Below are 14,989 nucleotides of genomic sequence, written 5' to 3'. Positions count from 1 at the left end.
CCGTGGCTTGATGTGTTTTTGATTGGATTCATGCGGTACTGCGACGGCTACTGCAATGATTTTTAGTGGTAGTGATGTAGGTATTTGATGGATTTGTGCTTGGGTTGGTTACCGCAGTTGTCGAGAGACTTGTTGTGTGTAACTTTGTCGAATAATTTGGAGTTTGGTGGCGTGGAGATTGACTGCAGCCCAAAATTTCTCCTTAAATATGTACACTATTCTATGGATGTAGCATTTTCTTCAATCTCTGCTCCAACAGCTCCTTCCAGCTGTTGCATTTGTAGCACACTTTTGTTGTAATATTTGTGTTTTCCCCCCAAAAATAGACGGCGACGTGTGCCTTCTAGATTTAGAGCTAAGCCTATTATAAAAAAAACAGCAAGCCATACTTGCTTTTCATGTTTTGGGAATCACATAGCCTAGTTTGTTTGCGTAAGACGGGTGCAGGACGCTCCTGCTATAATTGTTGACAGTAGTAAGAAGAAACAATGAAGATAACGGGCCACCCTTAACAATAGAGAAGGGGCTGCAACTTGCACAGATCAACTTGAAGTACCCAGGTGCCAGGTCCAAATCATTTGAGGGATCTGTCATGTTACCCAGGTCATTGTCCATTAACCATTCTCGTAGATTTGTTAGATGCTCTGATCTTTTTGTTGAACAATGTTGACTGATTGTACATGGTTCAGTATATCCAGTATATGCAGTGTTCTGAATATTTAGTGTTCTTTGACTATCCAAGGTTCTGGTTGTATTCAATGTTTTCGGTGTTCATTATGAGTGTATTCAAATATCTGGATATTTTTAATCTATTCAAGTATTCTGATAAACAGAACAATCATTATTCAGGGTGTGTTCGTTTTCCATTATAGGCCTCTAAAAATTTTAGAGGCCTCGGTCCCTCTAAAGAATCGCAGTCTTATTAGAGACTGGATTAGAGAGCTGTTCGGTGCCAAATCTCTAAAGTTTAGATATTTCGGGTTTTAGAGGGGTGAAACGAACACACCCTCGGTATCTAAGTATCTATGTTCACTATAATTTCTAGTATTCAGTTCAATTTGTAATCAATAATTCCATTTAACAATTAATATTCTGATAAACAGATTGTTCATTATTCAGTATCTAGTAGCTATGTTCATTATAATTTATAACCTATTTTATTCAGTTCAGTTTGCAATGAATATTTTAATTTAAGAATTATTTTCACTTATACTTCCACAATTTTTCTCAAGATATTTTATTCTAAAAGTTTCATTTTCAGTTTGCAATGTAAGATCTCACTCTCTTTCAGTTTCTGTATTCATTTTTTTAAAAATCTTTTGCAGGGTATTGATTCTCTCATCTTTGCAACTAGATCTTCCAATTAAATCCAGTATAGATAGCGAAGCTGAACTACACCATAGTTGTTCTCTCAGTATTTCTTCAATATTCTGCTCACCTGCTAAGTAGTGTTCAATTATCGAGTGTTGTGTCATATAATGGGAAGCACTGAGATTCTCCTGCAGAAGTGTCTTCTTTTCATTTTCCTTAGATTCAATGGTAGAGCGAAACACTCAATTTTTCCAGGACCTTATCTTGTATCTCTGTAATGTCTTTTTCTTTTGAAATGCTTGTATTGGTCTACAACTAACATTGTATTGCCATACATGGTGTGCTAATCATCCGATATTTCCCCTTCTGTGCAATTTGTTTTCTCAGACCTGCTATGTTATGTCGCATTTTTTTATTTTCAAGAAAAATCCATAATAGAATGAACAAGAACCTAAAATTTATCTCCGCCAATTTTCTTTGCACAAACACAGTATCAGCTAGGCACCATCTTTTGGAAAATTAACACACCATCCTTTTTGGAGCTTCATTTCTAGATATGTTGTCTTTTCTGGCGGGGGGAAGCAGAGGCGAGATCCGTCGAGAGCCTCTTCTGAATGATGGATCTCAGACACAGCGATTGAAAATTAGGTTTTTGAGTGATTTTCCGCCTTGTTCTTACTCAATTTTTTATTTTCCAAGTTTGTTGTTCCGGTTGTAAACAATTGCTATATCACTCAGTTTTCTTTTTTGGCAAGCATTGATGTGCAGCAATCTTAGTGGTCCTAAAAGTGATTGATAGCTAAAAAGAAAATCATCTGGATGACATGTATGAAGACACTCCCTCTCTCTAGGGGCGTCTATTCCTTACTTTATGTGATTGGAATCAATCCAATTGCAGAGCCGAGCCCCTAGCCTTCCGGCGCCTCCGCCGCCTCCGCTACCACCCTCCACCACCGCCGCTAACCACTCTCGTCGCAGCGCCGTCCGTCCACCACTGCCGCCTTCTCCTTGCCCCCGCCTCCAGCCACCGCCCACGGATGTCCGGCCCTACCAGCGCCGCCTCGCCTCCGCCGCCGATCGAACCGCCCCCACCGTCGGGCCGCCACCGCCGCCGACCTCCTCCTCTGGGGACGGTGGCTATTGGAGCTCCGGAACCCTAAATCCTAAACTCCACCGCCTCGACCACCACCCTAGCCGCCGGCGACCTCGCCGGCAGCCGCTCCCCCCACCTCTCACCCCTCACAGGCGGCCACTCCATCCCTCCTCCCTCCCCTAGCTCGCCGGCGGCTGCGCCTCTTCTGGACGCGGTGCCTGCCACCCGACCGCACGATAAATAGATGTGGCGCTCCCTTTTGCAATCCAAATTTGCCCAGGGCCCAGGTTTGAGAAAACCATTCCTCTGTGTAACCGGAGCAATTTGCAATCCTAGAGAGGCTTGTGTTCGGAATTCCCTTCGGTTAGTTGGGCTAGTGCTCTCCCACCACCACCCACCAGCGCAAGGGCCAGGCCAGCACTCCCTACTTTTCCCCCTCTTCTTCTTTCTTGACGAATCCCCTCTTCCTTTCTTGGCTGCCGCCTCCTCCCTCAGGACCTCCTCACCACGGAGAAGAGATCTTCTCTCCCGGGCGAGCAGGAGAGCAGGGGAGAGACATGGGCGGGCGGGTGGATCACGAGTACTCGTACCTTTTCAAGATGGTGCTCATCGGGGACAGCGGCGTCGGCAAGTCCAACATCCTCTCTCGCTTCACGCGCAACCACTTCTCCCTCGACTCCAAATCCACCATCGGCGTCGAGTTCGCCACCAAGTCCCTGCAGGTCCGCCGCCATTCCCTCCCCATTCCCCCTCTAGTTGTTCCACACGCGAGCGCCCGTGGCTAGTTTCGTCTCGATCCGAGCCCGCCAGATCTCGTTCTTCGTGGCCTTCGTGGAGCGAATGATGTAGCCAAGATTGCGTCTGGTACCCATCCCGATAAAGCTGCCCGTTTCGTCATGCGCGGTCCCCGTTTCGTCATGCGCAGGACATTGAAATGATGCGTCAAATCTTCGTGGAGGGATTATTGGGAAATCATCTGTTCACATGTGGCGAATGCATTGTTCTGTCAATTTTATTTACCCCATCTCCTGGTAATTATTCGGACATACACTTTGTTAGTTTGGAAATTTTGCCGTGTTGTAGCGAAATCATTTTGCTGGATAGATCGGCCTTATTGCCCTGGATCGCATCATTGAGTTGGTTGATGTAGATAGATTGATGCGCCAGCTACTGCCTCTGATATGTATGTGGCATCCTGTCCGTCCTTGAGTGTTAGGTGAACCAAACTGTCATCTTAAGATTTTCTTCGCTGTTTAATTAGGCTGGTCCCTGTTTATCTCTTTTGTTTCTTCGCATTGTGATTCATTTGATACGAAAAATGTTGACAAAATGTCGTTGCAATCCTGCCCTATACTGGACAGCCTCTTCTGGTAATGAAGATGAATTTATTGCTGCCGCTATTTCTTCAATGCCTGATTGTGTCTAGACTTCTTTTGCAGATGGAGGGCAAAACAATAAAGGCTCAGATCTGGGACACAGCCGGGCAGGAGAGGTACCGTGCCATTACAAGTGCGTACTACCGTGGTGCTGTTGGAGCTCTACTTGTATATGACATCACAAAGAGGCAGAGCTTTGACAATGTTCACAGGTGGCTGCGTGAGCTCCGCGACCATGCTGATTCCAGCATTGTGATCATGATGGTCGGCAACAAGTCTGACCTGATACATTTGAGGGCTGTCTCTGAGGATGAAGGCAAAGCGTTGGCAGAAAAGGAAGGGTTATTCTTCCTGGAAACATCAGCTTTGGAGGCGGTAAACGTGGAGGAAGCGTTCCAGACTATCATCTCGGAGGTCTATGGCATTGTGAACAGGAAAGCGCTGGCTGCCAAAGAAGCGGCAGCTGCAGCAGCTCCACTACCTTCCCAGGGCAAGACCATCAACATTGACAGCACTGCAGGAAATACAAAGAAGGCATGCTGCTCTACTTAAAATGTAATCGGGCTTCAGACATCATATTATAGAGAATCTTGGGCAACAAGTGTTGGTAGAAAGCGGAACATTGTAGTCACAAATGGTGTGGAGGGAATATCTACTCTTACCTTTTTTTTTCTTTGTTGGGTGAACTCGCTGGACCATATGCAGTTTCTTCAGTGTTTCTGAATCAAAAGTTAGATGTGTGTATTAGGATTCATTCCATTTACATTCTGGAAGTTACATGCCACTGCAGTATATCTTATAATTATATAGTCAAAGTTACACAATTCAGTTGTGGTATTCTCAGCATTTTGGTCTACCTAGTTGATTATGCAGCCTATTCCTACTGGAGTTGTATGCTGGTATCCAGTCACACCTGCTCCATGATTACAGTGGGTATTGGAATCACTGAAATAGTTAGCGAGCGGTTTTCCTTCTGGAAGTTTTTGAAGGTCGTATCTCATGTGCCACCTTGTCGATTGTTTATGCTTCTATCAGTTCTCAGTGTGTCAGTGATAGTATATCCTTTGATATTTGTTCCAGTCGGTTAGGATGACAGACTGGAATCAATCACCTGGACTCTTTCGTCACTGTCGACGAATTAAATAAATCCAGTGCACGAGCTTGAGATACAAACTACGAGGTCAGTAAAATTTTGGCACATGCAGACTGTCCAGCATTATAAGCTCAAAATTCTGGAGTATTTGAATCAAGCAGTATAAGCTCAAAATTTTGCATCGCATCGGGGCTGAGATAAACGGGCCTATTGTTACCAGAAATTTTCTGAACTAGAAGATTTTCAGTAATAATCGCACAACAATTTTCCCCTAATCTCTACAAACGCAGTACCGAAGATCACCTCATATTCTATATGTATGATATACAATTTGTATGATTCTACAAATTAGAACTGATCCGACTCTGAATACAAGGTTGTTGAAATTGCACAAGATTTTTGATAGGATAGAACGATGGAGAACTTAATATTCTATATGTATGATCCTACAAATTAGTCCAATTTTTGCACTCTAATATCATGTATTTTTACAACCTCGATTAATGAAAATATAGGGGAAAGAGAATATTAACTTCAGGTGGGGCAGTACAAAAATTTTGATTGCAATCCTTAAGAAAGAACTTGGTAGAATCATAGGATTGAAGATTCCACATTTGAAGATTCTAGTTCTACTACATTTGAAGATTCTACAACAATACTTTCGTAAATCATAATACATTTGAATCAGCCTCTGATCTTGCTCGTTTCTTTGAATTATTTCTGCGCTGCGCACTTGCTTCAGGTTCAGGTGTTACCTGCACCTGTTCCAGGGCGCCTCTGCTGCTGGTTCTATATGAAGATACCTCAACATTGACCTCTTATATCTCTTCCTCATCTTCAAGACTGACAGGACTCCATGGGCTTGCCATGTATAAACCAAAAAACGATCTGAAAATGTTACAACATGCAAGGCTGAGATCTACATCTACTACTATGCTTACTATAAAAACTGAAAGCTCAGATGAGGGAATGGAGAAGCCATTACCTGACGTGGTGCACTACTGGCTGCCAGGAGAGCGGAGGAGGGTGCCGGCGGCTGCCTCGTTGCCTGGCTGCCCGCTTGCGACCCTGCCGCCCTGGACAGCTGTCACGACCCGTGGCCGCCGGGGAGATCAACCCGTTGACGTGAGCTGAACATGGAATCAAGAGAAAGGATCTCCGCCGAGTTCGGGAACGAGAAACCCCAACTCTGAATGTTTCGTTTTCTGAATGATAGATGATTGTCTTCGTACACAAGTTCAGGGGTATTAGTTCTCGACACCCTCTCTTCTCTCACTGCTCAATGGGCTATACATGTCACTGAACATCATGACCGCTAATACTTAGGTTGTATTGTGTACACAAAAGAACAATTAAATGAACAGCGAAAACTTGCAGGAAGCAATTTTCATTATGTCACATCGTTCCATATTAAAGATTTTTTCTACAGGATTCTATATTGCTATTGATGCAAAGTTGATGCATGATCAACTGGGAAATCACCCATTTAAGCATTCAAGTTTGCACTTAATTCCACTGATAAATTAAAGGCTGGATTTGAATAGAAAATACAGGCATGCAAAAAAGATTAATATATCATATCTTTTTGGTTTTGCATGCCCACTACAAGAAAAATCCCCTCTAGGTACACTTTGTTTATATGTTAGACACGCTTCATTTCATCACTACCGGAACATAGATCCACTTTCGTAAGCGTGTCATGAGCGTCTCCGCATGGACCATGTCACGATACACTGATACGAATTGTTAAGCGTGTCACGTTGATAAGAATTGTTAAGCATGTCTAGAATACACGAGACGCTTTATAGAGATGCTAGAATTCATGCCTAAGCTTGTATATGTGCTTCCGGACACATTTGCTTTCGTGTCTACTTTAATTGATTCTTTGTATTGCAACAATTCATTGTTTGTTTAAAAATATAGATAGCTCTTAGAATTTCTTTACTAATACTGTAACCAATCTATTAGCCTAGAAGTGGCATCCAATTATAAACTCCACTCAGACATCATTCAAAAGTGAAAAATTCCGATCAAATTGCATTGCGAGTATTAACGGACGTAATCTGATACAAACAATCACGTTGATGGCATCATATCTCTACAAAGAAAATGGAAATATAGTGGATGACTAAAATTTTTCCTATGAATATATGATACATTCAATCTTGTACATTAATCTATCAGATTCCCCTTTCTCTCCTCAGTCTGAAATCTTAGCCGATACTGAATTCCATTAGCTTGACACTAGCTTGTACTTCCACTACCGGATTCAGGACCACACTCGGCAAAGAGCATTCGTCAGCGATTTCGTCGGCAAAGACGTCTTTGCCGAGTGCCAAAAAGCACTCGGCAAAGAGAAGCACTCGGCAAAATGTAAATCGGAAAAAATTCAAAAAAAAGAAACAGGAAAAAAATTTATTGGGGGAGGCATGCACATTTTTTTTAGCAATTTTTCATAAGTTGTCAATGATAGGTTTCGAACTCACGACCTCCTGCACATAATCAACTCCCCCTACCACTGCATCATTGGACCAAGTATGTCAACATTACGTTTTTATTCTCCACATATTATAATTAACCGAGAGTAAATTATTTATTTGAGATAGTAAATAAATTCAAATGAAAAAGTTGTTAACTACAAAGTGGCATAACTTTTCGAGATCTACAACTTTTATTTTGGTAGTTTCTTCATCCTAGATCGTTTACAAAATTTGAATTTCAAATATGAAAACTTCAAACGTATTTTAATATGACATAATGATTTCAAATCAAAAAGTTATCAACTACAAACTTTCATAACTTTTTGAGATCTAAAACTTTAATTTTGATGGTTTTTCCATTCGAGGTCATTTTCAAAATTTGAATTTTAAATTTTCTATATTCAGATGTAGTTTTTGTTGACAAGATGACTTCAAATTAAAATATTGCCAACTGTAAAATCTTATAACTTCTCAAGATCTACAAAGTTTATTTTAGTTTTTTATCATTTCTTCATCTGACATGATAATTCTAATATTGTTCACAAATCTTATATATCTCTCTTGTAGTTTCATAAACTACGAGAGAGATATATATATATTTTATGAATAAATTTACATTTATTTTGTCAAATAAAGAAATGTCCAAAACAAGAATTGTGCATCTTGATTAGTTACAAAACTTTATAGTTGAAAATATTTTTATTTGAATTAATTTACTACTTCAAAATATGATTTGAAAATTATCTTTACCTAGTGTTCTAAAAAAGACACTTGGCAAAGAGCTTTTTTGCCGAGTGTCTAAAAAAGGCACTCAGCAAAGACGTCTTTGCCGAGTGCCGAAAATGACACTCGGCAAAGACGCTCTTTGCCAAGTGCCCAAAAAAACACTCGGCAAAACACTTGACACTCGGCAAAGATCTATTTCCCGGTAGCGTTCAGATGAAACCACCTTCAACCAACAATTATGCCTGTGCAGAAAATAGCTCATTAATTCAGAGACTAATGATCAGAGGTAGATTAAACGAGCACTTGCCTGAGCAGTGTTTGCACTACGGAGGAAAGTAAAGATGGATCCAAGCTACTGTCAACACTGGAAAAAATGCATTCGATACTCAAAGGAAAGACAAACAAGTAGATTAAACAAGCACTTGCCTGAGCAGTGTTTGCACTATGGAGGAAAACAAAGATGCATTCCAAGCTGCTGTCAAGAGTACATTTCAGTTGTCTTGCTACCACAGAATTGGCATTCAGCTCCAGATATTCAGGTTACCCTGAATTCACAGAAAAATCTTTACCTGATATATTACAGAGAGAAGGATTATGAAACTGGCCAAAGTGCAAAAGTGCACAAAAGTAACCAAATAAGATCCAAATCACACAAAACCTACTCTAATAGGTAGTTTATAATTTTAGAAGAATTATGAAACTTGTTTCATGATTTTCGGAGGCCCAGTTGATTTATTATGAATTTTCTAAGAAAAACCTATTTCTAAAATTAATAAAAGATTATCGGAAAAAAAATCACACCACAGTGACACCTGGCAGCACCAGAGCATGCCATGTGGCATGTGATGTCAGCAGGACGTCACCGAGGGGTTCAGTTCTGCTGACGTCGGCAGTGGGCCCTGCTGACGTCGGCGTTGACCGATCAACGTTGACTGGTCAACGGTAAACTGGTCAAAGGGTCTGGCGGAGCCGCAAGTCAGTCACACAGACAGGTGGGACCCATGGGTCAGGTCGGGTTAAAAGGAAAAGGAAAAAGGAACATGGCTCGGGTTTTGGGCCGAAAGTGTTGGGCCGTCTCGGTTGGCCCAACTCGGCTCGGCTCGGCTTGGCTTGGCGAGGCTGGCTCCACCTGCGACTCCCAGGCCGGCTCGCGGGGGTGGCTAGTTAAACACGCCGACTCAGCCTGTGGCTCCGAGGACCGACTCGGTTGCACGCCCGACGGCTGGCTTGACATGGGGAACGGCTTCGTCTTCTTTCCCAGTAGCTCCGCGGGCTGTTCTGGGCTGCTGCCGATCTCCTCCTCCTCTTCCGCTTCCGCTACCGACATGGCTGGCCCATGCGTCAGTCGGCTCCTCCCACCTCTACCAGGTGGGGTCTGAGTGTCCGCCTCAGGTGGATCTGGTGTGGCTGTGCCCAGATCTGGTGCGGGTGCTTGCGTGTGTGCGTGTGTGTGATAGCGGGCGGGCGTGGTGGACGCACGCGAGGCGCTTGGCAAAATGCCGTAGTGGCGCCCGCGTGCACCACAGCATGGCGTCGGGTGTAGTGCGCGGTCACCATGGCTGTGGCGTGGCCATGTCGCACCAGCGGCATGTGGCGAGGCTAGGTCGGTGGTCTGATGGGCCAGGGCCAAGGCTCGCCCTTTAGCTCGCCCGGCGTAGGCACGGGCATGTGCACGGGGCTCTGGCACTCCTTGGCGGCGAGGTTGGGCAACAGCGGTGGCGGTGCGGTGCAGCAAGGCCAAGACTTGGCCTTGCAGCCGGCCAGGTTTGGGTGAGCATGTGCGCGGGCACTCGGTCTTGGCTGAGGCCGCGGCACGGCCTCAGCGCTCGCAGGGTGCCGATGTACTGGGCCGCAATGGCGTTTGGGCTGCGAGGGATGGAGATGGCAGCTACTGCATAAAAGGTGCGACACGAAGGGCTCCTGTAGGTGAGGCAACAAGGGATGGGGTGGTCCTAGGGCTGCACTAGGGAAGGCTCATCGGCGCGGAGCCCGACAGCAGGAGGGTGATGGGGAACGGCGCGGCGCTCACCGGTCGGGTCTGATGAGGGGATGCTCAGAGTAGTGATGAGGCGAAGCAAAGGGCCTAGTGCCATGCCATGCCGAGCAGCTGCGTCGATGTCGTCGTACGGGCACAGGCGCGGCGAAGCTTTGGCGGCCGGTCCTCCTCCTCGAGCTCCTCTTCCTTCTCTCCTTCTCCCTCCCGGCTTGTCCCTCCTCGGGTTGTGGCGGCGGACAAGGGGGAAACCCTAAGGCTAGGGCTTGCGTGGCGCTCGGTGCTCTTATAGGCGTGGCAGGGGCTAGGGTTCAGTGCGGTTGGAGCGGGTCTCGGCGTCCGGGCCGGGACATGCGGCGGCTGGCGGGGTAACAAGGCGCGGCCGGGCGGTTTCGCTGCTTTGATAGCTAGCGCGTGCAGCATGAGTAGGTGATGCAGTCGGGGGCCGGCAGGCTCTGACACGCTTGTGCCTGTCGGCCACCACGAGGGCAAGTGATGAGGACATCTCTCCTTTGCATACAATACAAGGACCGATCACTAGAGCACGTGCGCTATAGTTGGATCTCCAGGTAGGTGCTAACCTTGTCAATTATTTTTCACAACTTACGCTTGGTTCCATGCATATTTTATTGATTAGGAACAATGCAGAGGACCAGCAAGGACTTGGAGAAGGACAAGGAGTCAAGGAGGAGGAGTTAGGACGTCCACACCAAGGAGGAGTCCATGTCCAACTCAACTTCGACTCCACCTCGGATTCCAAAACCTAACTTCACCAAAATTGATGCTCTGGCTACATACGGAGTCAGATTTGGATGTTCTATATATGGTTGGAACCAGAATTTCATAGAGCTTTCAATGGAATGGGTCTCACCTCAAAATTCATTCTGAGTCGACGGAAATCATTGACACAATTGGGCGTCCAGAATCTATCAGGATGCTGCGTCACCGTCTGTTGGGCCGTTGGCCCGTGTACCGTGTTGGAACCCATTAGGGTTGCGTCCAAGGGACTTGCACGCCCCTAACTCATTTTTATTTAGTAGCCGTCGCCACATTAGGGTTTTGGGTTTTGCTTAGATTCAATCTGTCATCGAACAGTATCGCCGTTCATCGGTTTGTGAGACTCCATCTCGTAATCAAGTCTGTTTGATTGCATCTCCTGTTTTTGCTTGTGTTCTTGATTGCGCTTGCAGGGATAAGCCTTCGTGGTGAGGTCATTCGTGTGACACGGGTGATAACCAACGGAGCAGTGGTGTAGTGATTGTGAGGTTCTGTTCGTTCGGAGCCTTGGATCATCAACGTCGAGTTCTCCACCAATTAAATTTACCGTACCTCTCGGAAAATCAGGACTCATCCTCCTATCACTACGTAATTCAGTGTCTCTTGTGGTTGTGCTCATACCTCTTTTTGCCGGTTGTTTTATAACAATGGAGCGTGCTGATTGTTGGCGTTGTTGGTGGTGGTGCTTATCTCCGAACAATATTATGTTTTTTCTTCGGAGCACTAGCTTTGTGATTTTAAAGTACACCAAGCATTTTGATGCTATAGATGAAGAGCATATAGAATTGGTCATGTCTAAATCTTCCTTATCTTAATATTTTTTTGGAAAATTAAAATTAAAGAATACCCTGTCATGAATGAAAGTACACAGTAAGATGAGGACATGCTTACATGGTTGTTGACATCACTGTTGTTCCAAAGTTTCACGTAACTAACGGAATTACTGCACTGTACTGATGTTCCGTGTGAGTTTCTCAAATAGTTTAATCATGAGCTTTGCTGCATTGGGTACATTTATGTTTCTAATAATGTTGGGTTTCACTCCCTGATTCAATTCACTTACTGCTAATTATACTTGTATAGACAAATCATAATGATTTGAATATAACCAATGAGTACGAGAAATTTACTCTCCTAGACAGAGGTAAAATTACAGCCTGAATCCTTTGGAAACTTTCCAGCCCAGATTATCAAACTAGAAAATGCAGGCACATGTTGTAATAGATGTATCGAAATCTTCTTTTTACAGAAGAAATGAATTAAGCGCATTGTTTCTGTGCTGTAAAACTATATCAATTTATCAATTATCTTTAGGCTTTCCCAGGCATCATAGATATAATAATATCTCCCAATCCTAAATTATGTATCAAACTACATCAACTATACCTGGATAACATCAAGATTATTTTCTAGCAGCTTTGCACTTAGATTCGTTAAGGCAATAAAATCACACCGGCTACCTCAAAGATGGCGTGGCAGGGCCGCGCCCTAAGTTTTCTAGTGGAAAGAAACTAGTGCAGTTGACCAAACAAAATCAATAATTAGACTAGTACGTGGGAGCGGGAAATAAGCAAAATCCATAATCCCCATTTGATGCAAATGGTAATCAACCACATGTAAAGAAAAAACAATGATAATAAAGAAACTAAAAACAGCTAGCAAGATTACCTGGTACCGAATCAGCGTCCTGTGGACCAGATCCGAGCCCGGGTCGGGGACGGCGGCTTGGCACCTGGCGCTCAGCTCTCGGTCCTCCATCTCCGGGTAGCAGCATTGTTGGACCTCCTCGTTGGTGAGGTCGCCGAATTGGTTGAGGCCATACACGTTTTGCTGCAAGGAACATGGCCCTTTTACGTTATGATCGTAATTTTGGTGATTGTGTAAGAACATAGTTAATGGTATTAATAAATTTGTAAGCTCAAGTTTGTATGATTTCTAGATCCTATAGATGGAGTTCAATCCATATACAAGACAGTCCAAATCGCAGTCAAGACATCCAAACTGAAGTGAAAAACCAGAGAACCGCGGCGGCGATTTGGACAAGTGGCAGAAATATTCAAAGGACCGGTTGAACTGACACCCATAAAAAATAACGGGTCGGTGCATTAGAAATTCAAATGATAGTCAAGTGCAGAAATGACAAAAGGACTGGTTAAACTGACCAAACAACCGGTTTAACCGACGCTCACAGAGAAGCTGTCGGTGCAATTGTTATTTAGATTGCCCGAGAGATTTGGGAGTTAACTACATCAAGAAGTTCTCTATGACCGGTTAAACCAACGCTCGTCAGTGCAATGCATCGGTACAATGATGCAAACAAGCTTAAGCGTGGCCCGTTAAGCCAATGGCTGTGACCGGTTTAACCGACGTTTTAGACTTTTCGGTAGAAAAGCAAGCAACGGCTAGAAGTGGATCTCTAGCCTATATAAGATCTCACCCTGGGTCATTTGAGATTGCTGGAGTTTGTGAGAAGTTACAGAAACTCTACTGAAGTTCTCCAAGCCATCCAGAGAGCTCATTTATCAAATTCTTAGGTTTAGCATAAGCTTTGTGAGGTGTAGTGCTAGGCTAGCTCTAGATAGAGTGTGAGAGCAAGGTGTTGTGATCTTGTGTCTCGGTGTGCCGGCCTCTTGAAGTCTTCATGGCTCGTCGGCAAGTTTTCGACCCTCCGGTTTGGTGTGGAGCGTCGACAACTGCTTTGTGCGGGAGACGAGGAGACCCATCCTTCATGGGAAGCTCCATAGTGAGGCGGCATCAATGTGACCGGAAACTTGGCGTGAGCCTTAGTGGCCGAGCCTTTGTGGCAAGTCAAGAACGGTCCCGGAAGAGACTTGTTGATCGGAAAGCAATACTATTTGTGTGTGCTTCAAAAACGTGGACTAGGGGTGGCTTAGTGTCTACCGATTATATGGGATAAATCCTCGTATCAAGAGTTTGCTTCCTATCATCCTCTGTTTTAGGTTCCCGTATTTCATACTTACAACTTGTGTGGCTTTACTTTTTAGTATAATATTTTATTAGGATTAGTTATAGGTTGCAAAATTTATTTTGAGACAAGGATTTTACACTAGATGAATTATAGTTGCACATCTAGATAGCATATTTTCAATTATATTTTGTTCAAACTAACTTAAATCATAGGTTAAGATTTAAGAATCAGCTAGTTCACCTTCTACCGCTCTTAACCGGGAGCGCTTTCATTTGCCCAGCGGCGGCGTTGAACAACCTGTACTGGCACTCCTCACCGACATCCTGTAGGTCTTGCCGTACTTGGACTTCCAGCCCACGAACATCTGGCAGGTCTCCTGCTCGTACGATTCCTCCCCTATTCGGACCCCGCGCCCGCGGTAGATCTCAGTGGCGGTGGCGCTGAAACCGTTGAGGCCAGATGTCACCCCGGCGGCCCTGGCCTAGGCGACGCGGCGGTGACTCTAATTGAACACTGCGTACCGGCACTCCTGTTCGCCGGCGTATGTATAGGTCTTCCTGTACTTGGCCTTCCACTCCACGAACATTCGGCGGGTCTCCTGCTCGTACATGTCCGCGGCCGGCAGCGACACCAGAAGCATCGGCAGTGACACAAGCCGCGCCGCCGCCGCCGTCGCCGCGAGAGCAACCGTGGAGCCCCGCCCCATCCTGTCATTGCCAACGACGACAATGAGAGTGGTGTGGGTGGGCTGCGGGCCTCAACACTAAACGGGCCGGAGAGAGTGGAAGAGCAATTAGATCACCTTTATGTAAGGGGAGCTGTGCTTGTTACACTCGGATCGGTGGAGAAGCCGACGGCGAGGTGGCGAGACCGAGGACGAAGAAGATGAACACTGGAAACGCACCCAAAGCTAACGCGGACACGTGGAACACTTGAGTTGGTGCTGCGGCAAAGCGGCAGCTTTTCTGTTCTGTGTATTGCTATTTATTGGAACACAATTACAAAGTGCAGAGCTTCCAAGCGGCTGTCCGTGCATCGCGCTCCGTCTTGTCCATCCCCACGTCCACAAACCACAAACTGGTGGCTGGTGCTCGACGCATGCATTACAGTAAAGGAAAACATGCAATCCTAACTTTTAAACAATCCTCAGGCTAAAGATTTAACTAACAGTGCTGTCAGTATAGAAGGTTCAGATCTCCTTGTCATTTGTA

General features: G+C 45.0%; 1 protein-coding gene and 1 pseudogene across 1 annotated transcript; one reads left to right on the top strand and one right to left on the bottom strand.

Annotated features, from left to right (window-relative positions):
- Window positions 1-2,681: 2,681 nt before the first annotated feature.
- Window positions 2,682-4,608, top strand: LOC112903329 (ras-related protein RGP2). Its single transcript, XM_025972567.1, has 2 exons — window positions 2,682-3,126; window positions 3,844-4,608. Exons 1-2 carry the CDS (start codon window positions 2,962-2,964, stop codon window positions 4,330-4,332), a joined length of 654 nt encoding a protein of 217 aa, XP_025828352.1. The 5' UTR covers window positions 2,682-2,961; the 3' UTR covers window positions 4,333-4,608.
- A 7,391-nt stretch (window positions 4,609-11,999) lies between these two features.
- On the bottom strand, window positions 12,000-14,484 carry LOC112903634 (annotated as a pseudogene).
- Between the last annotated feature and the right edge of the window lie 505 nt (window positions 14,485-14,989).

This window comes from Panicum hallii, chromosome 8 (assembly GCF_002211085.1).
Source record: "Panicum hallii strain FIL2 chromosome 8, PHallii_v3.1, whole genome shotgun sequence".
NCBI classification, from domain to species: Eukaryota; Viridiplantae; Streptophyta; class Magnoliopsida; order Poales; family Poaceae; genus Panicum; species Panicum hallii.
Note: the sequence above shows the minus strand (reverse complement) of the source record. Positions and strands in the feature narration are given on the sequence as shown.